The sequence below is a fragment of the Camelus bactrianus genome, chromosome 1, assembly GCF_048773025.1.
Source record: "Camelus bactrianus isolate YW-2024 breed Bactrian camel chromosome 1, ASM4877302v1, whole genome shotgun sequence".
NCBI classification, from domain to species: Eukaryota; Metazoa; Chordata; class Mammalia; order Artiodactyla; family Camelidae; genus Camelus; species Camelus bactrianus.
The window spans coordinates 45,131,067-45,158,708 of NC_133539.1; the positions used below are offsets into that span (position 1 = coordinate 45,131,067).

Sequence of the window (27,642 nt, forward strand, 5' to 3'; positions counted from 1 at the left end):
GGGTTAATTTAAAATTATCTTTATTCAAATGGGTGAGGCAATTATTTCTTTGCAATTAACAAGAGAGAAATGCTTTTTTGTTTATTTCTCTAAGCAGTAAGAACGACTATCTTGGAATATTTTTTCTTTCAAAATGAAAAAAAGATAAAATAACCATAGAAAAACATGGCTGTAATAGTTGTTACCAGTGCAATTTCTTTGGGCCACTTACAAACTTCTTTAACTTTCTGAATATAGCAACAATAACAGATATACTTCAAAAAAAATTTTTTTAAGGTCTAAGACTTTCTTTAACCGGCACATGCTGAACTGGAGGCAACTTACTCTGTAGCCGAGTGGTGCTGATAGGACCTTGCAGACAAGTGGTTTCCACATTTCCAATAACAAGCCTCGTTAAGGAAACACTGGGATACAGGGGAGGAAAGCAAGGGCCCTGCCCTGGCAGCACCGGGCTCTAGACACAGCTCTGTGTGCCTCATCGCTCCATGAAATGAAAAAGAGCCGAAAGCTTCTCTTATCCAAAGTTCTTTCCTCTACAACATGAGGAGACTGCGGTACGTAATTTGAGGTCCCATAACATTCTGTGGGGCTGTCATCACTTCTCTTCTGGCCAGGAGGAGATGACTAGCTAGCTCTGGCACTAAAAGGTCCGCATGCTTTACACAAAACTATGAGTCTATTTCACGACTTACAATTAATTAAGTAAAGCGTGCTATATAACATTTTCCGTTTACAGACTTTCCTCAATATACCTCGGTCTGAGATTGCAGAAATCTTAAACTCAGGATAGAAGAATCAGACATAGAAAATTGAAATTACATTAAGTATACAAATTCTTTAGTGTATTTGGAAGCCTTAATTTTTATTTTGTTCATTACCATAATAGGCATCTCTGACTTTTTTCTTTTCAACAAAGAAAAATACTTGAATAACACTGGCTCTCAAAACAAAACCACAAAGCAGCAGAAATAACAAAAAGACAATTTAAAGGCTCTGTTTTTCATGTTAATGAATAGTAAACATTAGAATACTGAAACCATATGAAAAATGTACACTACTAGAACAGCATATGCTCAATAAGAAACTTACAGTTTAAAAAGTTGATTTTATTTATTTGTTCTCGGTAAGGAAATGTGCTAATATATGTAGCAAGCACAGGCCAACATCGTATCTAATAATTTTAACTTTCACCTCAACCAAGAGTTATGAATATCCTTATTCAGGGAGCCTGTGATATTTACCACACCATGGCTGATCAATAATATGAATCAAATCCCTTTACTATTTTAGTCTGATTGCAAATGGAATAACCCTCACACCAATAAAACCATCCTTAAGACAGTGGTTTTGGCGTAGGAAAACAAACAGATCTCATCTGCCTACACCCTGAAGGCCGAATACAACAAGAATTAAAAGTTTCAGCACTAAAGCCAAATCTACCTAAGCTTGAGCTTAAACCACTTAGTAACTGAATGACTCTGGGCACTAAGTTAACCCCTCTAAGCCTTAGTTCCCTCATCTTTAAAAAATGAATTACAACAGCACTTACAGGATTTGTGCAGGATTACAGGTGGCCAAAAACTCTTTGCCACTCTTTCCACCATGGAGTAGAGTCTATTTCCCCTCCCCTTGTACCTAGGCTGGCCTAAGCCTTGCTCTGATCAACACAATGTGGCAGAAATTACACTGTGTAAATTTTGAGGCTAGGCCCTAAGAGATTTGCAGTGTCTGCCTTTGCACCTTGGAACTTAGTGGTCATGGTATGAGGAAACCCAAGCAGTCATGCAGAAAGGCCCCAGTGAGTCCCCAGCTGCAAGGCACCAACAAATGCTGGGCATGTGAGTGAGGCCACTGGACTTTCCAGCTGAACCAACATCCCAGCCAACACCACATAAAATAGAAGCTGACCCAGAAAATCAGAGCAAAAAGTAATTGTTGTTGTTTGAACTAAGCTACTAAGTTTTACGGCAGTCTGATACCCAGCAGTAAATTAACTGGCTTAGGAAATGGACACAAAGCAAGCATGTGTTAAATTTTAATCATTATTACTAGTATTAGTTGCACCACCAACTTACTATTATTATCATTATTCATTATCATCATCAAGAGTAGCAGTTGAAAGGCTAGGACCCTCTTCTCTCTGTCAATATGAGTAAGTAAACGACTATGGATAAAGGATCAAACACACTACTTAGAAGTTGTATTCCTACCTCACAAAGTATTTTTACACTGGAAACTTAAAATTTAATCCTCTGTATTTTCTCTGATACTAAAACAAACTAAACAAAAGAGGTTTTTAGAAGAAATCTGGACTATACTAAATGAAAAGTAGCCTACTCACATTTGGATCAGAAGGAATTTAATTTCTAAAACATTTATTTAGATAACCGCACAATGAACTGAACTGTGAAAATATCATTAGGCTAATCCGCCGATTTATACTGACAAAGGACTTAATTTCTACCAGTCTTAAATGCTCACTCAAAGGTAAAGAATCCCCTTTATGTTATATGTACATAGAATGTAAGCAAAGGCCTGAAATATTTATAGGCTGTATAGCAGTTTTTTAATTGAGCTGCCATGTAAATCACATTTTCTAAATACAATTTCACACAACTAGACTTGACATATGTCTAGATAAGAAGTCATCTTGGATTTTGGCTTGTCTAGTCCTAGTCACTGGCATCTCTGTTTAAAAGTCAAGCACTGTTAATAATCTTTTACTTATCAACACTAAAGTATACACACTGGTTTTTTTTTAAAGCATAATTCTTCAGGTCTTCAGCTGTACCTAAACAATCACTATAGTAATCTTGAGAAGACATTTAAAGATACTGCTAAGATTATTGTACATGTCTACCCATATGAATAACTCAAATTTAGTGAAATAGTTATCCAATAGATATATTGCTATCCCTAAGACTTGTAGGATTTATTTTATATACTAAGCACAAGAATCAATCATTATTCCTCTCCTGGTGATACCTATCACTTAAAACTTAATAGAAATAAAAGAACTCAAATTAAAAAATTTTTTTTAATATTTGAGTTAAATATAAGAATGATGGAAGAAGGATCATGTATTAACTTATGAAAATTTTATTTCCTGCTTAATTATTCATGCTTAATTATTCATGCTTAATCAAGTATTTCTTAAGGAATCAAATGCTAAGAGGGAAAGAAAAAAGCTACAAATAATCCACAAAGATTAGGCTGTAAAAGCAGCACCAGCTGATCTTCTTATTTTCCAGCATATCTTAGGATGCAGCTCACTGCTTCTCTAAAGTCTAGCTTGTTAGCACAGAAGTCAGTTCTGTTTTTCAGAATAACTTTATATGCACAGAAATTCTGATCTACATATATGGAATTCCAGTGACTTTAAACAAAGTTTATTCACTCAGTAAATAATGTTTGAGGCTCTGTTATGATCTGCCAGTATACTCGGCAATGAGGACAGTAAGATGAAAACCAGCCATCCCTGCCCTCCAAGAGTTTATCACCTCAGTGAGTAATTACATATAAAAACGCACAACTACAATACAGTGTACTCATACAAATGAAGTACATTCAAGGTGCTTCAGCGACACAAGAGCTCAAGGAAACATGTGCTCAACTCTGGGCCTCCCAAATGGGGTGAAGAGAGGCAGAGAAAGGCAGCAGAAGAAGCTGCCAGGTAAAAGCAGCAAGCCTGGTAGATGAAGGCATATGCGTGTAGATCAGTCTGGCACTACGACAGCCCACAGGGTCAGAAGTGCGGTATACTCAGGAATGAGACCGCTAGGGCAGCAAGGACCCGCTGCAGATAGTAAATCCTCTCTCCAGGCAGGCCTGCCCATTGTACCAGCACGGCCCCGCCATCCACCCAGGCTGCTCAAGGATGCAGAGGCTCACATAGCCAACCTTGATTCCATCCAGGGGGAGTTTGAAAAAGAAAACCACTTTCAATAAAATGAATCACAAGGCATAATTTAATAAGTAGAAATTCTTAGATCTTTATCCAAATTAAAAAGCTTTCATTGAAGAGTTCTCTGTTGTAAGACAATAATTGAATTTTGAGGGTTTCTTCCCTGTGTCCTTGATGAAAAATAATCTAGATTTAACAAATTGAGAAAACAAGCAAAAGAAAACAATAGCACTCAGAGAGGAATGCTCCAGGAGCCTGAGTCTCAGAAGCAGATGTTCCACTCTGGCAGACTCCCAGCCCCTGGTGTATTACCATTTGAAACACACTCAGAGATTGCATTGCAAATGCACATCTGAAAAGATGTGTTTCCATTTCCAAATACCACAGTAATTCCCTCACTTCCAGAAATGAGTCACCAGATAAATATTTAGCACAGTAAAGACATATATCCTTTTTCCATGATCTAAAGTAGAACAACACTGAGCTGACTAACCCCAACCCCAAACACAACATCACCAATAATCCATCCAATACCATCCCACCAGGTGACATTCTCAGAGTTAATTCTCTGGGTAGGGAGACTCTGCCAAAGCTCTCAAGAATAAGACCCATTTGGTTCCACTGAAAGCACTGCAACCTACTGTTTAAAAATGGACTGTAGTTAAGCAACACATTTTTCCATTAAGTTTTATGGTGCTTGATGTATTTTCTGTGTCAAAATCTGTCACAAAAATCTGTTTCTCAGAAATCTGTTTGGTACTACACACATGTGAATGTGGTACCGCATGGAGATATCTGCCAATAGCGATACAGAGCCCAGCATTTGGTTTCTGACCAGTAACAATTTCTGGTATGTTGGTTGGTGGATTTAATTTGGATCCTATTAATATCTATGATTAATCACAGTTTTCCCCATAATACACCTATAATACATATACCACAGGGAACACTGAAGTATATCTTCATTGTGAATAGCATTTTCATAGTCAAGTATAAAGAAAGATGAAACAAGAAGAATGAATGAATGATAATAGTGAGTCTTACCTTCGGTTTGGTATTCAAGATCCAGGGCAGAGAACAAAAATATCTAACAATCTTGCTCAAAATCTGGTCTTTGGGCCAGCAGCTTAAACATCACTTCACAGATTGTGGAAATGCAGACTCTCAGGCCTCACCCTAATCTGCTGACTCAGAATCTGCACTGTGAGAAGCCCCCCCACCTCCCCCTAAGTGATTCATGTGCAAGTTTAATACCTGAAAAGCACTGGGTTAGCAGGAACCTCAAAAGATATTTTATTTTTCATTGTTCTGCCTCTAGGTAAAACTGCATCTAAAGCAAACTCAAGATCTAAATACCTTTATTAAGATTTGTAAAAGAGAACCCATTCTGCTTCCCCAAGCCACATATCTATCAGTCCCTCTCATGACACTGCCAATATGCTGGGAGTCACGGTCATCATTACTGGGCTGGAACATCATTGTTTTAGAGTGATTTAGCTTCTCATCTGGGACAGACCTCAAGGTTAAGCACTGATGGGACTTTCATTTCTCACCCCTCTTGCTCAATAATCCTAAAGAACTCGCCCCTCGTCCTTGATGGCCCCATCCTGGGACAGCCTGTACTTTTCACATTTGTAAATATCACCATCAGACTGATAATAACCTCATCACCACACCCCAGTCCACCTCCCACATCTCTGCCCTGGGAGAGGAACTCAGTTCTTCTGATTGGTTAACACAATGTCAGAGGTCAGGGAGTGGGCTTTCTTCCTCTCATTACAGGAAACAGAAGACAACCACACACATCACTAGCTCAGTGTACGTGTGGCTCACCTATGCCTAATTTTTTAAAAGTAGCAAATTAGTTCTCCCTTCAGTAATCTCCCTCTACCACCATTAACCTTTGAGATCTCTAAATGCAAGCAATTCATCTGCTAGGTTTGGTTCTATCTCCTTAAGAAGAGCAAGGGGGAAAAAAAAGGCCTGCCAGCTGAGAAATAAAAAATATCTTCTCCAAATGCCACTAAGGTGCTTTTTCCACCTAGAACTGAGTCTTGTCACTGGCTCTATATTTCCTTGTAAATTAATAATTAAAGAGCAATCAGGGCCTGTCTGCCTACCCACCAGCATAAATATCCTTGGAAAATGTCAATCAAGGCTGGCTGACTAATTCTATCATGAGACCCTCAAATCAGAAAAAGATCTTGGCACTGCCTGTGGTGGAGTGATGAACGCAACACCATGGGCTGGAACGAGGCCAGGGAGTGCAGGAGTTTGAAAGGAGCAGCTGTGGAAGCCTCGGGATGATGCTGCCCCATTCTGGCACCTGAGAGAGGAAAGTGAAAGGCAGGGAGAGGCTCTCTGCAGAGCGTGTAAGCACACCCAGCACCTCTGAGAGGCCAGCCTGCAGTAGTAAATCGAAGTAGTTAATTGCTCAAATTAACGAAGGGGCTCTGAAAAACTGATGCTGCTAGCCTTTTCAAGATAAAGGGACTGATGATGGAAGGTTTATAGAATAAACCACTGGTTTCCAGATGCTTTTCTTTAAAAGAATACATCTTCAAATATTTAACTTGAAATGCTTAACACTTAAGAACAAAAACAGGGGAAACTAACAGAGGATTACTACTTATTTTACCAAAAGGGCATTAATGCCAAACCTATCTCTGACACTAAATAACATTTTCACACCACAAGAGCAAGAGGCACACAATTTCAGAACAAAAAGGGTATTTCTTTAAATTGAATAAATGTAACTTCCTAAGAGACTCCTCAAATCCCTGCTGTAACTTCCAGTCCCAGGCCACACGTAAGTCTGAGGAAGTCCTGACAGGGACAGTTCAGATAATCGTGCAGAGTCTACAAGACTCACCCTGCAGTACCCCCTCGTGCCTCTAATCACAATGAACTGAGCCAGGAACACACTAGAAGCTTTGAAAAAGAAATGAAACAAAAAGTGAAAAAAAGAATTCTCACAAAAATGAATTAAATACAGCCTGCTAATAAGTAACACAGATAGCTATAAAACATTGACCAAGGAAATTAAAGAAGACTTAAAAAAATGGAAAGATATCCCATGCTCCTGGATTGGAAGAATCAATACTGTTAAAATGGTCACACTGCCCAAGGCAATTACAGATTTAATGCAATCCCTATCAAATTACCCAGGACATATTTCACAGAACTAGAACAAATCATAATATAATTTATATGGAATCACAAAAGACCTAGAATTGCCAAAGCATTACTGAAGAAAAAGAAAGGCTGGAGGAATAACTCTCTCAGACTTCAGACAATACTATAGAGCTACAGTCATCAAGACAGCATGGTATTGGTACAAAAACAGACATAGGGACCAATGGAACAGAATAGAGCCCAGAAATGAACCCACAAACTTTTGGTCAACTAATACTCAACAAAGGAGGCAAGAACATACACTGGAATAAAGACAGTCTCTTCAGCAAATGGTGTTGGGAAAACTGGGCAGCAGCATGTAAAGCAATGAAGCTAGAACACTACCTAAAACCATACACAAAAACAAACTCAAAATGGATCAAACACTTAAACATAAGACAAGATAAAATAAACCTCCTAGAAGAAATTATAGGCCAAACATTATCTGACATACATCTCAAAAATGTTCTCCTAGGGCAGTCTACGCAAGCAAGAAATAAAAGCAAGAATAAACAAATGGGACCTGATGAAACTTACAAGCTTCTGCACAGCAAAGGAAACCATAAGCAAAACAAAAAGAAAACCTATGAAATGGGGGAAAATTTTTGCAGAAGGTGAAACTGACAAAAGCTTGATCTCCAGAATATATAAGCAGCTCACATGACTTAAGAAAAAAACCAAACAACCCAATCCAAAAAATGGGCAGAAGACCTAAACAAGTAATTCTCCAAGGAAGACACACAAATGATCAATAGGCACATGAAAAAATACTCAATATCACTAATTATCAGAGACAGAGACATGCAAATTAAAACTACAATGAAGTATCACCTCACACCAGTCAGAACAGCCATCATTCAAAAGTCCACAAATGACAAATGCTGGAGAGGCTATGGAGAAAAGGGAACCCTCCTATACTGCTGGTGGGAATGCAGTTTGGTGCAGCCACTGTGGAAAACAGTATGGAGATTCCTCAAAAGACTAGGAATAGACTTACCATATGACCCAGGAATCCCACTCCTGGGCATATAACCAGAAGGAACCCTAATTCAAAATGACACCTGCACCCCAATGTTCATAGCAGCACTATTTACAATAGCCAAGACATGGAAACAGCCTAAATGTCCATCAACAGATTACTGGACAAAGATGTTGTATATTTGTACAATGGAATACTATTCAGCCATAAAACATGACAACGTAACGCCATTTGCAGCAACATGGATGTACCTGGAGAGTATCATTCTAAGTGAAGTAAGGCAGAAAGAGAAATACCACATGAGATCGCTCATATGTGGAATCTAAAAAAAGAAAGAAAAAGAAAAAGAGAAATGAACATAAATACAAAACAGAAACAGACTCACAGACATACAGTACAAACTTGTGGTTGCCAGGGCGTGGGGAGTGGGAAGGGACAGACTGGGATTTCAAAATCTGTAGATACTGACAGGTATATATAGAATAGATAAACAAATGTATACAAATAGATAAACAAATGTGTGTACAGCACAGGGAAATGTATACAAGATCTTGTGGGAGCTCATGGTGAAAAAGTATGTGACAATGAATATATGTATGTTTGTGTATAACTGAAAAATTGTGCTCTACACTGGAAATTGACACAACATTGTAAACTGACTATAACTCAATAAAATAGAATTTAAAAAAAATAGCCCGCTAATAAGTGGGTATTATTCACCTATGAGATATTAGCTCATTTTTTTTCCAACTCTGGAAATGATTTGCAAATACAGATTATACATGGGAAAAGACCATGAGGAAAAAGAATGGACTATTAAAATATACACAGCCAGCACTAAAAATAAGACCCATGTAATTCATTTGATCCAAATGAAAGTTTAACACAAAATATAAAGATTCTTTGGACATGAAAGTTGAAGTGATCAAATTATTTGGAGAGTAAAATCAAATATTTTCTATTAAATGTCATGACAACTGTTACCACATTAAATTGATGACTTTTCTTCCCCGAGTCTTATGTGGATTATACTACTACTAAAAGTCATCCCTACTTACTAAAAACTCCAAATAGATTTCTGCATATCCCAATATTCCTTGTGAAAATGACATGATCAGAAATTAACTTTATTAGGTAGTTTTTTTCCACCTGAGTTAGCAGTCATCACAAAACCTTACCTATGTTACATTTTTTTAGGATGTTTTAAAATAATCACAGATACATAGAGATGAAGGCACCTTAGAAATCATATAATTATTTCTACCTTCACAGTTATAGAAATGGAACCACAACTTTAAAAGGCTGTAACAGGTCCAATGTCACAGACCAATTAGGGGCTAAAACTGTATCCTTGAACTCCTAATTATACTGAAACCACACATACATTTTGCCCCCAGTATAAACAGGCAATACTTTCTTGTGAGCTAACCAATTAATCAACCATAATTCATTTTCATTTTTAAATGACCAAATAAGTTAATACATATAAATATGCTAAAGTATGCTGAAAATACATACATATACTCTACTAACAGTAAACAGAATACATGCATACCTTATGACCCTGCAATTTCACTCTAAGGTATACATCTCCATTGGAAATGCATGCATATGTGCACCAAAAGACATGTTCTAGAACCTTCACCACAACACTACTCAAGCCAAAACTACTCAAATATCCATCCAGAGCAGAAGGGATAAAACGTGAAACAGTCATAAAATGGAACACTAAACAGTAATGAAAATGAACAAACTTCAATGACATGTAGTAGTAAGGATGACTTTCAATCATAATGTTGAGCAAAGGAAATCACACTCAGAAGTATATACCATAAGATTTCACTTCTTAGGTAATACCTACTTAGTCAGATTATATGTGGCTATGTTACCATTTAAGGGTTACAGACATCCATAAATATGTAAATAGATGTGTGTTGAGTGTGTATGCAAAATATATATATTTACATATTCCCCTTCTTCCCCCCATTCTCTGGGTAAAGAAGGAGAGACTTCTGCTCTTTTCTTCACATTCACTCCTTGAAATACAAGTTTCTAACCTCAAGAGAGTAACCTCCCCCTACTGGCTACTTTTCAGTCCAAGCTTACCCCCCTGTAAAAAACAAGAAAACAGGTCCAAAACGGAGTTGCTGATGCTAAATTGTATGCCACCAAACTGAGACTTCATTATAGTTTCAGCACTCCCAGAAATGGAATCTGAAATCAGTCAATCAGGAGTCACCTGATCGGCACTAGTCAAGTCATCTCCCTGATGGACCCCTACAGGAAAGGAAAGTAACCTTGAAATAACCAACCCACTTTTTTGGGCTAGTGTAACTGCCATGTTTCCACTCTCTTCTGCCTAAAGAAGTCCTTCTGTCTGCACAGCTCCTTGGAGAGCCTTTCTTTCTGCTAGATTGGATGCTGCCAGATTTGAATTGATTTTTGCTCAAATAAACTCTTGATATTTTTAGTATGCCTCAGGTTGCCTTTTAACACCCCTAAAGCTAAACGTGGAACCGCCAGAGTCTGTGAATTAAGGATGATATAAGAGAAAGTGGTCTCATCATTTTTTTCAGCCTGCCATTGTGGATATTACTTCTGCTTGTTTTTAATAAATCTTCCTTCCACTGAAAAAATCCAATCACCAACTTCACATAACAAAGTCAGGATTTCAATAAAAATTCAGTTTTCCCAAAAGTACTTTTGAAGTTCTGACCTAAACATGCAAAACAATGTAGGTAAAACTGGGCCTAATTTAAGCTTCTGACTTATAAATTCAGACATCGGGGCAACTTGATTTTTTTTGGTGTGAATCCTTCCTCAGGCATCCCCTAACTGTGCACACTGAAGCAGAAAGTAGAGTGGAGAATGGAAGAAGGCCCTTTCCTTCTCATTAACCTATGCAAGCTAGAGTGAGGCGGTTGTTCCCCGGCCTCCGCTGCACCCAGTGCGATGGTTACAGCACGGCAAGGGTTGGTTACTGCTCTGTGCTCTGGTACCAGCTGAAGAGCTGGTCCAGTCCACCTGCCTCATTTGGGTCACCCCAAAACATAAGGTGAAACCATCATTAGAAGCAGTCACACATTTAGTTTTTCAAGGAGACAAACAGGTGCAGAATAATCTTAGGAAAGTATTAAACATTTCTCTTTCAAAAATGTTAGTTGAAAATTGCTGTACTGAACAAAGAGATGTAAAGCGCTGGTTAATTTTTTAAGTGGAGTTTTAAAAATACACAGACATTCCATGGCACTGCTTGAAGTCTGTCCATGTGAACTTATTACCTGTTCTAAAGTTATAACATATTAAAAAATAAAAAAAGTAAAATCCCATCAGCTGTTATTTGCTGTCTCTAAAACAAGACAGAAACACAGGGAGTTCAACAATGATTTCTTTCCTTCAAAGTTTCACTAAAGGATGACTAAATTTAACCCAATCCAGAGATGTGAAACATTGCTGTGTTAAATTATGAACACTCAGAAAACAAGGCGTTAGGCACAACCTTCAGACCTCCTGTTGCAAGTCATTAACTAAAACATTTGACCCTACAGACCACAGTAAAAATAGAAATGTTATCACAAATCATACTGTTTGGGGGTTAAGAGCTGGCTGAATGGGGACTTAAGTCTGTTCCCCCCCCCATCTGTAGTCAGAACCAGATGTTAGATATTGAGGTCAGGGGTGGGGAAGGAAACTTCCTCTTTTAAAACCCAAGAACTGCCCTGTTTTCCCCCACTTACTGCTTATTTTGACTGACATGGGTTTATGCAAACATACAAGGTTTCAAATGAAAAGCTGCAGCCTAGATGTCAAAATCTCCTGTTACTGAATGTGGGGGTGGAGGGAGGTCAGGAATTTAAAGAGGTTTTTATGGTTTGGTTTCATTTTGTTTTGTTTGGGGGATGACAGGGCATCACAGAGAAAGCCAAAAACTGACTTAAGTTGGACTCCTCAAAAGAGCACCACACAGTGGTACACAGCAGCAAGGAAGTACCCAGTTCCTTAAACAAAAAATTACATACATACATACAAATTACATCCATACAGGTCAATACTTCTAAAAAGAAGAAATGGTGAAAGGTAAAATGAGGTCTCCAGGGTGATAATTTGTTGCTAATTTGTCAAGATCTAATCAACAACATGTCTAGATGGAAAAAGGGAATGTATAAGAATGACCAGAGTGATAAAGATGGAAATACATAGGAAAAAATGGCTGTGGGAGAAAAAAAAAAACAAAAAAACATGGTAAATAATGAGGAAGAACAAAGAAAAACAAGTTCCCCCAACTGAGAGAATGAAAAAAAGGAAAAACACCAAGAAGGAATTAACAAAATAAAGAGTAGGGAAAAGCAAACAAGGATTTAACGTAGAAGTTATAAAAGAGAACATTTACGCATGAAAAAGCTACATTTTGGCAGTCATTACGTTTTCATTAACTACATATAATAGGCATAATTAGTACACATTGGTTAAACAGATGAAGCAATAGTTACAACACTAAGTTTTAGTGTCATATATATATATATATACACACACACACAGACTAGTCCCATCCACAAGTAAAACACTTCAATAAGCAAAAATAAAAAGGCATTTCAACATTTGATCAGAAATAATATTTGTCCAATGTTACCTCTGGGTGGTAAGATTACATACATGTGATTTTATTCTACTGTTTATACTCATACTACCAAATTTTCTATAAGGAGTATGTATTCACCCTATAATCCAAAGAAGAATAAAACCCAGTGTTAAACACTCAGTTTTGAGGTCTGAGTGGGACACCACACGAAAGAATGCTCTCCTAGCACATCATAGGCCTTGAATTGGTGGCTACACCAATCTCCCCTCCCCCAACCAACTTGGAATCAGGTGTGTATAGTCTTAAAGCTGCCGTCATGACTGAGAAACCTCCTCCAGGGAAGTCCTTCACCAATCTCCAAAATCAACATCCACATTTTAAAAGAAAAGAACAAGTCTACTATATTGAAATATTTCGGAGTTTCAATCTGTCAGGTACTGTACCCATTTTTGCTTCAGATCAATTATTGTTTTAAAAGGATGTCCGCAAAGACCTTATTTCTGAAGAAGGTAGGAATAAAACAGCCCTCCGTTATAAAAGAGCAAGATTTTAACAAATAATCAGAGGAATTCTATTCAAATGTCCTTTTTTGTTTTCAAAGGATATCTACCTTGCACCTTTGGACCATTAACAGTCTATGAAGAATAAACAAGTTGTAACCCACCAACAAATATTTACCGAATAAATTATGAAGCAGCTACAAATTCCTCTCAAGCCTGTACTGCATGTACTTTTGCAACGTGACCGCTCCCTTCCATCAAGAAGTGGAATCTCTTGCTCCGCCCCGTTAATCAAGGCTTGGTCATGTGACTCGCTTAGGCCAATGAGCCACAGGCCTATGAGCGCCTTGCCTCATTGGGCCCTTCTCTTGCAGCTGGAAGCAATTATGCAATCATCTAATCATGCCCAGGCTATCCTTTTTGAGGACACAGCCATCAAGCTGAGGCCCCAGACACACGAAGTGGGGCTATCCTAGGCTATCCAGCCTCAGCTGAGCAGCCCATACCACAGGAACCACCAGCCAAACCTAAGACGCATGAGAAATAATAACCAATCATTCCTGTAAGCCACTAGGTTCTCTATGCAACAAAATCAATCTGATATAGACACTAAGTACTAAACATTAAATACCACCTATAAAGCACCCAGCATAGTACCTGGCATCTGTGATCACTTTATAAATGTTACCATTGAATTCTTTATTTCAAGTCCTTCCAAGAATACAAAAAAGTATGGTCATCTTCAGAAAATCTGAGGCTTCTTAAAATGCTGAGGACTGGGCTCCACCTCCAGAGTTTCTGATTCAGTGACTGCGGCAGAGCCTGAGAATCTGCCTCTCCAGCAGGTTTCCCAGGAGCTGCTGCTGCGGCTGATACTGCAGGTTGGCAGATCCCATTTTGCAAAACACCACCCTAAGAGTTTACAGTCTCCATCATTCATCCAGCAAATAACTTCTTAAACACACCCTAGGTTCACAAAGGTGCTAGCCTGAAGACTACGGAAAGACAACCTGTGTAGTAGTAAGACACGTTCAGGTGCTGAGGGGGCCAGAGACGCGCCTAGGGACAGGCTTGTGTGTGCGTTTGGGAGGTAACAGATGTGGGCTGGAGAGCAGCGGTCAGCTTACACCCGCCTCTGCCCGAAGAGCACCAAAAGCACGCTTTTCTCAAATACCCGAGACCCTATGTTTGGCCTACAGTATTTTTTCAATATTTCTTTTTCCCTTCTGTGACATTCTGAAAATTTTATTTCTAAACCATTGGTCTAATCTGTACTTTGCTATCAATGCTATTGATAAAGTATGCTTTGTAATGTATATTGTTGTTGTAACTCCAACCACATAGGCCTGTGCAACCTTCTCCCAGACAATGACCCATGTTATAAACACAAGCACTTACGGCTCCTGCTATAGAAATGGCATGGCGTTAACTCATCTTAATGCATTTTCAGCTGAATTATCTTTGCCTAATGTGCTTTCAGATACTGAGCATGAGTTCTAGAACACACAAATGTGTCTGATTCCTAGCTCTTCACTTCTCTTATGTTATAACTGAGGTAATGACTGAATCTCAGCTATGAACTCACACATTTCCAGTGTTAAAAGAGAGAAAATATTTGTCATTTTCTGGACTAAGCAGCCAAGGAACATGATTGTATGGGTACTTCTGACATACCAAAATAAAAGTATGGGATGTCCTAATAAAAACATTTGACTGTTAAGTCCAAAGATCAGAATTCTGGTTCTCTTTTGTGGATCTTGGACAAATCACTTAATCTCTTTGGTTTGAGTCACTCATTCCTCATCTTAAAAAAAAAAAAAGGGCGGGGGAGTTGGTGATCAGTGGTTCTCAACCTGCCTTTGTTTTACAATCACTTGGCTGTTTTATAAAATCTCATGCTCAGACAATACCCTAGGAACAATTAAACCAGAACTTTTGGGGGCAGGCCCAAGATATCAGAGTTGCTTGGGGTTCCCCAAGTGATACCAATGTGCAGCCAAGGATGAAAACCACTGAGCTTGTAACACTCGGTGGTTCCCAAGAAGGGCCGCACAGCAGAACCAGCTGAAAAGCTGGTGCAGCCTCCCACGGCCAGGGCCCACTCCAGCCCAAGTCAGTCAGAGCCTCACAGGGCATCAGGCACCGGTGAAGCTCTCCTGGTGATTCTGATGGATCATGGCTATGAACCACTGTCAAGACTCACAAGTTTAATTTACAGAAAAATTAACTTCAAAATTCTTTAATTGGCAAGCTCTTATCTGGTTACAACAGGCATGCTGATAAAAACCTGGAATTATATACAAATTTCTAGGAAAAGAAAATACACAGAAAACCACTGACCCCAATCCAAAAGTGTGAGCCAAGTAACATCCCAAGGACACCTGCTGATAATTCTGAAACAAATCCCCGATGTGATCTGACCTACTGGGAAATTTCAATTATAGCATACTGACCACACAGACAGACAGAGCCCAAGTGTAAAGACATATAATTTGGGTTTTAGAGAACTACTGCACAACTCAACAACCAAAAAACAAACTGTCAAACTCAAACGCATACTTTAAGAAAGAATAATGTTGACTGACCTGGCTTATTCAAGTACCTGAAGAGAAAGAGAGTATCCTACTTCAGCAGGTTTAAAAAAAAAATCCTGGGAAGAGATTTAAAACACTCAGACTTCTTAAATGTGTGACTAATGAGTTTTTAGGAAAAAAAAAAAAAAACTTTTAAAATCACTCATGACTTGAGCAGGTCAAAAGCCAAATTTTAGACAGGATTTACCCTCTCTCTGGCACTGACAGACTGGCTTATTAATAAAAGTAATCTTTAAAAAAACCCAGGAAAATAACATAAAAAGCAGCAACAGCCATTATTAACACATAAATGGCCTATAACTTTAATAGCTTCCAAAGCCCAGGTGTAGGAGACGAAACAATACTTAATCACTGTGTTGAATATCGTACTTATAAAAGTGGAAAAAGGCAGTATTTTTAATGAGAAATCATATTTTTTTAAGATTTCAATGTAGTATAGACTATTTAAAATGTCTAGCTACTTACAGGATAATGAACTCAAAGGGTACAGTGAGTAAATCCTCTAACAAGTGGCTAGTCAAATTAGTCATTTGGCCTTTTCATCAGACCTTAAGACAGGTCTGAACAATTTTAATTTTCACTTTATAAAGAACTTTGTTGTGCTTAACCACATCACTGAATTCATTTACATGCAATGGTCTTCTCCCTCCACACAGCATGGTGCGGTGAACAGCTCGGGGACTTCCCAAAATGGGCTGGGCTTGGCCCACTACTCATTTTGGAGGCACGTTTGCAAGGTGGTGGTGTAGTTGTCTGGGCAGGGGCAAGACACAACTCTAAGTTAACCTAGTGCCAGCAACAACATTTTGTTAAAACTCCTGAAGGTAAGAATGAAGGCTGGCATTTACTCAAAAACAGGCTTCAGAAATGGTGACAGGCTGAGGACTCCACCTCTGTCAGCAGGACACCCTGCGCTGTAACCTAGGATGGAATCCTGAAAGCTGCCAGGGATGTCTCGGATAAGATGAGGAGGTGGCCTGGCTTGTAACAGGGAGGAGAAACAGATTTCTTCAAATAATAAAGGGAAACATACACACCTGAATCAGAGATGATAAAAACAGCAATTTGCCAAAAATAATCAGCTGAGTCATATTAATAACTTTCAGGATAATCCTGTAAGCAAGCCACTAACGTGAGATAAATTAAAAATACCTCAAGGAGAAACTCCCACACCCAAATACGCCTACATCAGACTGAACGTCAGATTCCTGCTCTTCATTATTTGGTCCTTGCCTCTAGCCTTGTTCCTTACCGCAACCTTCACACAAACACAAACACACACACACAAACACACGATTTACAGTCACCTAAAGGGGGTTCTGTTTCAGGCAACAGTGTCCCTTGTCACATCTAATGCCCTCCAGCTGAAATAGTTCTCAGTTTGCGTCTGAGTCTTACTGATTCCTCCCTGGCCTTACGCAAAACGGTTCATGATCTTAAGTACATCTTTCTGAAAAAAAGAATCTGTAGGTCTCCACTAGATTCTTCAAGGTGTGTGTCAGCCAAAAGAGGTTAGAAACCCACTCTCTTCAGAGCTGTCAACCAAAAACTTAAGTGAAAGTTCTACAATGTGCAGGTGTCAAATACCAAATTAAAATCCAGACATGAATGTCTGCCACCAATGCAGGTCCCACGGAGTTTCCAAGGGACTCACAGCCAGGACCAAAAGGTGACAAAAATGTTCAAATCCCAAAAGAGTCCACCCATAAAAATCACTCACTTGTTCCCATGTTTTGGGAGAGAAGGTCAGAAGAAGGGACAAGGGAGATGGTCGCTGGCTCCGTCCAGGCATACCTTCAGTCATACTCCAGGATGCAACCAGCCGAGCTGAATAAAGCAGCTCAGACATTTCATAGTATCAGAGGATTCTACTACTAAATTACTTGCTCTCTAAAACATTTAGAAGACACTAAAATTTGCATTTAATAATAGATAAAAATTTACTGAAGTTAGCAAGGGGATTACCATGTGAATAAAGAAGTTAGTATTTTTCTTGGAATTTATAAATATATGTATATATTTTAATATAGTATTTGATTTCGTTCCAGTTTAATTTAATGGTTTTATTCTAAAGACTGGGACAACTCACTGGCTTAGATACTGAGGCAAGTTACCTTTAAACCTATGGTGTTGATGAAAATTAAATTAGAGAAATCAGTAGAGCCTTCCTGCCAGCCAATGCTCTCATGCATAGTCATTTTAGGTACAAATTTTGGTTACTGAGGATATTCAGTGAGCAAGCAATTTCAGGTAATTTGCTAGTTGTATAATTTTTAGTTGTGATAATTACCCAAGAGATTTAGAATATACAATTTGTAGAATAACTATGGAACCTCTATTTATGCCTTCAGGCTAAACATTTCAGGAGAGAAACTGAATTTACGAGGTTTATTTTTCAAGCCCCCACCGAGTTACCTTCGTATGGCAGTTTGTAGGTCTCTGACTCCTGGCCAGAACCACTATTTGCTATCAAACACAGCTTCTTTCAAGGTGGCAAGGGTATCACGGACACTCAGAACTGATTTTCAGGGACTGAACCACCTCCTCATGATTCCCAAAGCTCAGTAAAAAGGAGCACGCCCGCCATCTTCCTGGGCTGAAAGTCAGGTGGGTCATATAGCTAAGTTGTGGCTCAACTGGGCCTTCCTCAGCTGTGTCCTGGAATCCTTTAAAGTGCTAATCTTCATTATTTGTTGTTATTCCAACAGGTTGGGGGTGGGGGAGTAGAGAGGGAGGAAGCACTGCATTCTTAGTGGAATACAAAATTCAAATAATCTGAAGTTGATTCACGTGACAAATAAAGCTGGGTATATATTCTTAAAGATAAAGGAGTAAACTTAAATTTTATTATGTTTTACCCCTTGAGGTACTTTTTTTTAACTTATTTTTTCATTACACTCTTTATTAAAGTTACGTTTTCCCCTCAAAAATGTATTGCTCGCTTAAAGATAATTGAACCTAGGAACAGTCACTGGAACTAGCAAGACAGTCAATTACAAGAGTAGTTCCTAGGTTAATGCTGGAAGTTCCTTCGATTCATTCAAGAACTTGTGTTTTTCTCTCTTAAGTTAAACTTTATTCCACTAAATTAATTATTAATTAAAAATTAGCAGTTCTCACATAGCACACTGACTGCACACTTAAAGCCCCTGCCTCCAGCATTGTTAATATGTATAAATCATAGAAGACTTGAAAAAAAATGACTTCCTAAACCTTCACTGTGGTATAGGGGCAGGCACGAGGTGCCTGTGCTATTCAGTGCTTCAAATGTCATTAGTCTAAACCGAGATCTGCTATAAGTGCAACTATGTACACACTGGATTTCCAAGAATTTGTATAAAAAATGTAAAATATTAAGAATTTGTTACATTGATTACATGTTGAAATAACATTTTATGTTAAACAAAATGTAAATTTTAAATTAACTTCATCTGCTTCCTTTTACTTTTAAAAGTACTGCTATTAGACCATTTAAAACTGTAAGTGCCTTGACGGGGAGGATACAGCACAAGAGCTAGAGTGCAAGGGCCTGGGCTCAATCCCCAGCACTTCCTCTAAAAATAAACAGGTAAACCCTCCCCCAGCCAAAAAGAAAAAAGAAAAAAAGTTAAAAAAAAAAAATTTCAGGTGCCTTGCATTGTGTTTCAATTGACAGTGTTGTCCTTTGAGCTCATCTGCTCCCACTTTTTGTTGTATCTAGTGCTTTGTTTCCATTTTTCTTTAGTTTCTGTCTCCCACAGGGAACTATGTTCAACATCTTGTAATAATCTTTAATGAAAAAAAATGAAAACAAATATATGGATGTATATGCATGACTGGGACATTGTGCTGTACACCAGAAACTGTCACATTGTAACTGACTGTGTTTCAATTAAAAAAAAAAGTTCAATTCAAAAAAAAAAAAGTCCTTGAATCCACTTAGATATTCCTCTACTGTACAACAGCTGTTCCTCTACCCTCTACAGTATCCTATCTCTAATACCCTTGGTTACCAATACTTAGAAAAATAACCAACACTACATTCCTCAGCTGGTCTTCCTCACCACACAGTAACTCCCACATCCACCACCACAATAACTGTTCTTCAGAAGTCAGACCCTCGCCATCTCTTACCCAGTCCATAACCATGTACCTCCTGGTTCCTCTGCCTCCAATTGATCCCCTCTGAAATATTTGCATACTTTCCCTATGATTATTTTTCTAAAGCACAGGTCTGAGCACTTCATTTACCTCCTGAAATAAATGTCAGTGGTACCCTAATTTTTATATAAAGTCCACATTTCCAAACATGGCATTCATTCTCTCTAGCCTGAACTGACAATCCCAGCCACATTTTTCATTGCATCTCTTCTTAAAGTATCTGACTGACTTTTTATACTTGCACTGCACTTAGAATTCCCGGGAACACCAGGCACACTCAGAACCCCTTATCTTTACACGCCCTGTTGCTTCAGACTGCAAGACCCCTCCCTCACAAGGGTGCTTATCCAAATCCCACTCGCCCCTTAGTGAAGCTGTCTCCAGTCCCCGAAGCTGCAGTGAATCACTCTGCACTCTACAGACCCACACCACTTTGCCAGCATAAACAGTGCAGCACTTAGAGTTTTCATTCCCTTGAATTTTATCACATATCCATCTCCTCTGCTGTGATTCTTTAAAAAAAAAAAAAAATGAAAGGGAGGGAGGGAGGAAGGGAGGCTGGAAGGAAGGGAGAGACAGAGGGAGTAAAAGGAAAAAAAAATATAAAAAGATTATTAAGGAGAGGAAGCAGGTCATGTTGATCACTATGTGCCCACAGTACCTGTTCTCATGATCTGCACGTAGCAGGCACTCAAGAGGATAAATGTTTGCTAAATAAAGAATAACGTGAATGGAATTTCTGGTTTTAAAAACTCAAGAAATTCAAAGAGATTTTCAATTCTTACTTTAACAGGGCATTATATATAAGATGTGTTGAATAACTGAATTACCTATCTACTCAGGTAGACAGACATCTTTTGCCTGGAAAGGTTTCAATAGACATAACCATCTTTACCACACAAATGAAATTTTAGGACAATGAACACAGTCCTCCAAGGAAAGCTACCTATATTCTCAAATACAGAACAACTCCACTTCAAAGCAAAAGTAGATCTTGTTACTTTATCCATATGGTCTAATGAACTGACACATTAAAACATCTCATAAAAGGCAGAGATGGTAAGTCTGAGATCCCTATCTTTTATCAGCAAGCAGATATTCTTTTTAAAGGTCACGAAGATACGATGAGCCTTAAACCCCTCACTAAGCGTTGCCCAATAGCTAGTTGAAAAGCAACAACCCTCTTCAAAAAAAAAAAGAAAAAAAAAGATACACCACAGGAAAACAGTACATGTTAAACCAGGGTATTTTTAAGTTAAAAATGAATGGGTAGAAATTTCAAAAAAAAAAAAGAAATGCAGGAAAAAAATGTTGAAAACTGTTAAAATATAGATCAATAATATAGAAATGTTTGGAAACTAAATTTTAATTTACCAGAATTAAAGAAGCATAAATAAAGCCAATTCTAGCTATGGATTTGTGTAAAATATTCACTGTTAACTTTCAATTTAAAAAAAAAAAAACACCTTTTTTGAAGCAACTCATTTTCATTACAAACCTAAAAGTGGAACCATATGAATTACTAAGCTACTTTTGTTGAGCTACTGAGAAACACAAATCTAGATTCTTTTAAGCTTACTCACTGTCTAACTACAACAATGAATTTAACAAATAGTGAACTAAATATTTAATACAAAGATTATTCAGAATAATTGCTTTTGAAGTAGACTCTTAACACATCAATACTGAGCTGGAAAGAACTTTAAAGAGCATGTGGTCTAACTTTAGGAATTCACAGATAAGCAAAAAGGCCCAGGAAACTTGCTTGACATCACACAACTGGCTGGAAGCATAACCAGGACTAGACTGGGAATCTCAAAATACCTCAGTCAGTACTCATTCATTATGCTATCGCTGTGTGTGTAATAAATGTGTCACTGTTTCATGTAATAAAATCAGAAAACATGTCCCCAAGAAGGAATCTACGTTTACAAAACTTTTCCCAAAAGATAGTGCTGATCCTTGGTCTGCCTGGCCAGCTGGGCTACTCAGGTTTCAGTACTGAAATCTCTCTCTCAGTGAGCCTTCCTTCTAAAACCAATAGGAAAGGGTTTTCCACATAAATTTCAAAAGAAAAAAAATTAATTTCCCATCCTTCTACAAAAATTATTAGAATTTTTACCTAAAATGTTTTTTTAAATACTTAAGAACCCTCCCCCAACTTGTCTTAAACAGCATTACCTTAACATAAAAACTATACAAACTCAGTGAAATGACTAACTTTATTTTCCCTATCTCAAACTTCATGTCGTGCCTGATCTCTGTCCCACATGCTTTAGAAATACTTGTTTCTCTAAGGATCTGTATGTGCATGTGTTTTACAGTCTATTTTAGTGGCAAAACTGTCCAAGTAATCATCCATTCACCACAGATACCATTGGGGCAACCTCTGTGTTTTCATAATCTAAACTTTTCATCGGTTTCTTACCATTGACTTTTTTGTGTCATTGTACTGGATTTATCCAACTATACTCCTAAGTGTCATGAAAGAATCATAATTCCTATTTCTTTTGTTTCTCCCCAAACGCTTTGTGCATAGTAGATACATACTAGCTGTTCTTAGAGAAACAGAATCTATCATTTGGATCACAGTCTTCAAACCACCAGCAATAACACATTCAATTTAAAGTACTTTAAAGATGAGAATAGCATTAGTAGATGTTACTCATTTCTAACACTTCCAAAAATCAAATCATTATTATTATTTGTTGTTGTTTAGTTGGTTTTATTTTCTTTATAGAAACTGGTAACTATTAATACAAAAGCTTTCCAGTGACAATTTAAAAAATCACTTTAGGACAAATCCAAGACTAAACTAAATTCAAATACTAGGATAACTGAAAGTAAACTAAGAAAAATTCCTAAAACTAAGTAATAGAAAACATAATTGTAGCTTTTAGATTATAAGATCAGAATCAATGCTATCTGCCAGTTGCTTAAATGACAACACAAAATAACCCACCATTAAATGGATTCATTCATTCATTTACTCATCAAACACTTATTGAGTTTGGCTATCTGTCCAGCACACTCCTGGGCAACAGTGATACAGTAGTGAATGTACAGAAAGACACATGGATAAAAGAAAGGAGAGTCATATCAAAACAGACAGACAAATAAAAAAATTACTTTGGTTTTATTATACTTGACTTTGTTACAGTAAAATCAGAGATTTTTTTTTTAAAGAACTACAAAAGCAACAATACTCCATCTGCAAAGAGCTCAGAAAACAAATATATATAAAACTTGAGTTCAATCATAGGAGATTATTAAAATTGTCCAACTGAATGACATGAATGGAGTATCATTACTTGAAAAATATCATTGGTATCAGTAATCATTTGACTTAATAATGGGTACATGTCATCATACACGTGTCCAAACCGAAAGAATGTACAACACTGAGACTGAACTATATAACGTGAACTATGAACTCTGGCTGATTACGCTCTATCAACTTAGGTTTATCAGTCATAACAAACTTGCCACCCTGGCGGGAGATGGTGATAATGCAGGAGGCTATGCTTGTGTCAAGACAGGGAGTATATGGGAAAGTTCTGTACCTTCGCCTCATTTTTGCTGTGAACCTTATAAAGCACAGTCAATACAGAAATAATAATAACAACCTCACACTGTCTTGAATTTTTTTTACATTCCACTATATCTAATAAAAGGTCTGCTTTATGCTTGTGCTTATTTACGATTATTAGAGTCATCAAACCAACGACTGGGAGATAGGAATGCGTACAAATCCCAGGCCGACCCAGCAAACTGCCAAACAGTGTTCTTATTGTTTTCCTTTGCAAATCCTGGTTAGTTAACTGCTTTCTCAAACAGATGACGGCTCACGTGGGGCAAAGGTCACATACACTGTTTAATGGTTGGTAGCAAAACAATAAAGCAATGGTAAGCCACATGTGATTTTAACGTCCCACTGTCATGCTTCTGAAAGGAAAAGATTCAGTTAAAAATGAGGATGGGACATTCAGAAACAGGGAATCAGCACTATCTAGTAACTAAGAAGAAGCTAGCTGAACAAAAAAAATAGCAAATCTAAAATTCCTAAAGAAACACGTGTTTGTAAATATTAGAAGACAAAAGAAACTTTCAAAACTCCTCATTGACCTCAAGAAGAAACTCCACCAAATACAGAAAGAGTACACCCAGAAACGTGCTTTAAGTCTTGCTGGGAGCTCTACAAATTAAGTGAAACTCATTTTGTTATGGCTTTATGTCTATTTAAAATGATTGCCTGGAAATAGTGCCAATCTATTTTCCATTGGGAAGTGTTTTTCCCTCATTTTTATTCAATGAAATTAATGATTTAGTTTGCATTTCTAATTATATCCACTACAGCATTCTCTATTTTATTACTAAAATTAAAGTGTCTTAGCCCCAAATCTTAAATTTTTGTCTCTTAAAAAAGTAAGACTTTTAATTAAAACATCCAGAATTATTTTTGAATCAAATTTATTTAAGGCAGTTTAATATTTTTATTTTAAATTCTTAAGAATCACACATTTAAAAAGACAAGCTGTATTCTGTAAGCTACCAACAAGCCTACTTTAGTGAAATTAGAAGCTACTGTACAGGTATAACTTGAACTTAGGGGAGAAAATAACTAAACCAAGTGAAACTTTATTTCTAAATCTCGAAACTGAAAATCAGGGTAAGCGTAAACCCTCTGTCCAACATGTCAAATGCTAGAAATTTAACCACCCCAATTAAAGATATTCCAGTTTGAGAAGATAATCCATAGTTATAAACCATTTTTTCTATAATCACAAAATGTAGAAAGGGCTAAACAGAATTGCTTGCAACACAGGAAGAAATTTGATTTTAGATTCCAATACTAAATCAAAGTCATATTAATTACTTTATACTTCTTGTTAGGATTAAACACTTGGTACTTCCAGGAAACACTGAGGTTGCCCACTGATCAATTTTAAACCTTAAGCACTTCATAGGTGTAAGTTTAAAATACTGTTTAATGCACTAAGTATATATATTCTATAATATATATATAGTTCAAAAACCACATGTTTAAAATCCATTAAGCCTCCATTTTTATTATTACTTTATATTATCAAGGCAATTAGTTACCAGAAGAAAAGCATTAGCAGATATGTATGTGATTAAAAACATTTCTTTTTTATACTAATCCAAGTGATTAAAGAGTAGTTTCAGGAAACTTTAATTAGGCCTTTCGCTGAGTATTAGAGGATCCCTGCTGGGCAAAAACAAAAGTGGGGCTTTAATTCCAATTTCTGACATAGATCCAGGTTGAAAACTAAATGTTTTCGGTCTGTATGAACATAGTTGGCTAAGAGGCATAGTTAATATCTTTCAATATGGGAAGATTAGTCAAATTCTGGCACTAATGCTAATGAACAATCCTGATACTTGCAGAAGTTCTATAACAGAACTCAGGGCTGGTGAACAGATAGCAACATGGAATTTAAGAATTGATTATTTTGTCTTATGGCCTGGTGACCTTGAGCAAGTTGCTGAAGGAAGTCTATAAACTACTATTTTCTCATGTTAAAAATGATTGACCTGTGCACATGTGCACAACCATACACACGTACACACACACAAACTTGAGTGTGCATAACTGGAGAAATCTGAAAGAGCTCAGTGGACAATGCTAATAGAAATTTCCTGCTATTGATGTGCTACAGCTAGGCAAAATGCTAACATTGGGGGAGACTAGGTAAAGTTTCAAAATAAAAATCAGGAAAAAAAAAAAAAGACTTGCCTAGATAAATTCCAATTTCTATCTAGCTCTGAAATTCTGTAACTTTGTGAAAATCACTTCCTCTGTCTTTTCTACTTGGTTTCCCTCCCTTTCTTCCATTCCGCTTACTTAAGCTTGTCTGTTTGTTTTCACTTACCCTCCAATGACAAGCCTACCAGTAATACTAACACTATTGCTTTGCTGCTAGTGGCACACAGAGTAAAAGAGGAAAATAAGTTAAGTGCAGAAACTGACAAAGATGACTCATCAACTATAAACGTTAAAAGATCATGGTGGAAATTTTAGCAAAGATAATTTCATCAACCCATCCAATCGTCCAACAAATACTGAGCACACATTTGTCTCAGTATCTATGCTAGTCACTGCAGGGTACAAAAGTAAATAAAAACAGACCTAGACATACCACAGTCTTCAAAGAACTGACAGGTCAGTGTAAGAAAGACCGGAGTCAAACCAACAGGCAAATTAAACTAACACTGCAACCGTACCAAGGACTAGTCAAAGGAATTTGACCTAGTGAAGTCTGGAACATCTTTGCTGAAGATCAGATCTGAGGAATAAATAGGAGTTATTGATACTGAAAGGAAGAAATGACAGGTCCAGGCAGATATGAGCACTGCGGTAAAAGGGAACAGAGCAATTCCAAGGGACTGGAAAAGAAGGATCAGTGTGGACACAGCAAAGAAACAAGGGAAATCTTGTGCAAGATGAAGCTAGAGGGATAATAAGAGAGAGAATTGGGAGGATTTTATAGATTACGTTTAAGATTTGAAATCTACCAAAGCTCTGAGATTCATTCCTTGTTCCTCTTATTTCCATAAAAATTTTATGTAGGATACTTCTAAGCTTCTCCTTGACTACTGGTTTAAATAAAATCAATGTGTTAATTTCAGAGTCCTAATTTCTAATTTCAACTTGGTCATCTTAGGCAGGTCACTTAAACTGACAAGTCTATTAATTTCCTTATCTATAAAATGTAAACAGAGTAAGCAAGCCCATTTATATCTCAGAGATACTGAGAGAATTAAATGAAAAATTGCACTGTAAAGGATGAAGCAAAGAATAAAGTAGTATATGAATTCTACAGTGATATTTCAAATCCTATTAAAATTAACCAACCAAAATAATATTTTTAAGTGGGTAAAATGCAACTAACTCAGCAAATTCAAGGAAACAATGGAAGATCATTTTCTCTGGAAGGAAGAAGGATGGCAAAATGACTAAGAAAAAACTGGAGAATATTTCACTATATTAAAAACACAGTCTTTCTAAGTGACAAATACAAACGTAAAATGGTAAAAAATCAAATTAATTAGATCAAACAAAATCCAGCACAGGTGTCTTGGGGCTTATCTCTATTGGCTTCTTTCATGCAGGGGAATATTTTTAAATATTGATATTGACAGTTATGAGACGAAAAGAAAACCCACTCTGCAGATAATATCTACTGATTACTCTAGTTTTTACTAAATACAAGGTAGGCTTATTAAAAGCCATCTCCTCCTCCCAAATATTAACATTTTTGACTATGAAAATATTAGTCAAAATTACAATTACAAATTTGTCTTTCAAGGTCTGCAAGATTATGTCCCCAAGGGCCAAAACCAAGATTGTATTTACATTTGATCACAGAAATAGGAGACAATCATACTTTTGTAAAGAAAGACTCACATCTGAGGCACATATAGCAGTCGCACACAGAGAACTAGTATTGGGAGATAACTGGTAAGCCTCTACCAAACCAGTTCAATAACAAGAACTCCAAGTTGGGTATCACTCAACTACTTTGAGAAAACTGTGACTGCTTGTCTTCCCTACCCCTGGACAATCTGCTTTTCTCCTCCTTCCCATCAATGGCAAAATTTTAGTAAATAAAATCTGTCTTATATGCTGCCTGCAAAGCCTACTAGACTCTCCCATGAAGAAAGATCTCAGAATAGATAGGATAAGGTGATTGACGGTATTGAAACTTAAATGCAGTTTGGCTTAAAATGCAGTTCAGTTAAACACTTTG

At 37.3% G+C, this 27,642-nt stretch overlaps 1 protein-coding gene across 8 annotated transcripts in view; it reads right to left on the reverse strand.

Annotated features, from left to right (window-relative positions):
- Positions 1-27,642, reverse strand: part of CBLB (Cbl proto-oncogene B) — a 259,796-nt gene that overhangs the window by 113,934 nt on the left and 118,220 nt on the right. Inside the window, exon 2 of one of the 8 annotated variants that reach the window (XM_074362795.1) lies at positions 8,309-8,379. The exons of the other annotated variants lie outside the window; for them this stretch is intronic. Coding sequence (XP_074218896.1) covers positions 8,309-8,370 — 62 coding nt within the window. The 5' untranslated portion in view covers positions 8,371-8,379. The remainder of the gene's footprint in view (positions 1-8,308; positions 8,380-27,642) is intronic. 8 annotated transcript variants of the gene reach the window in all.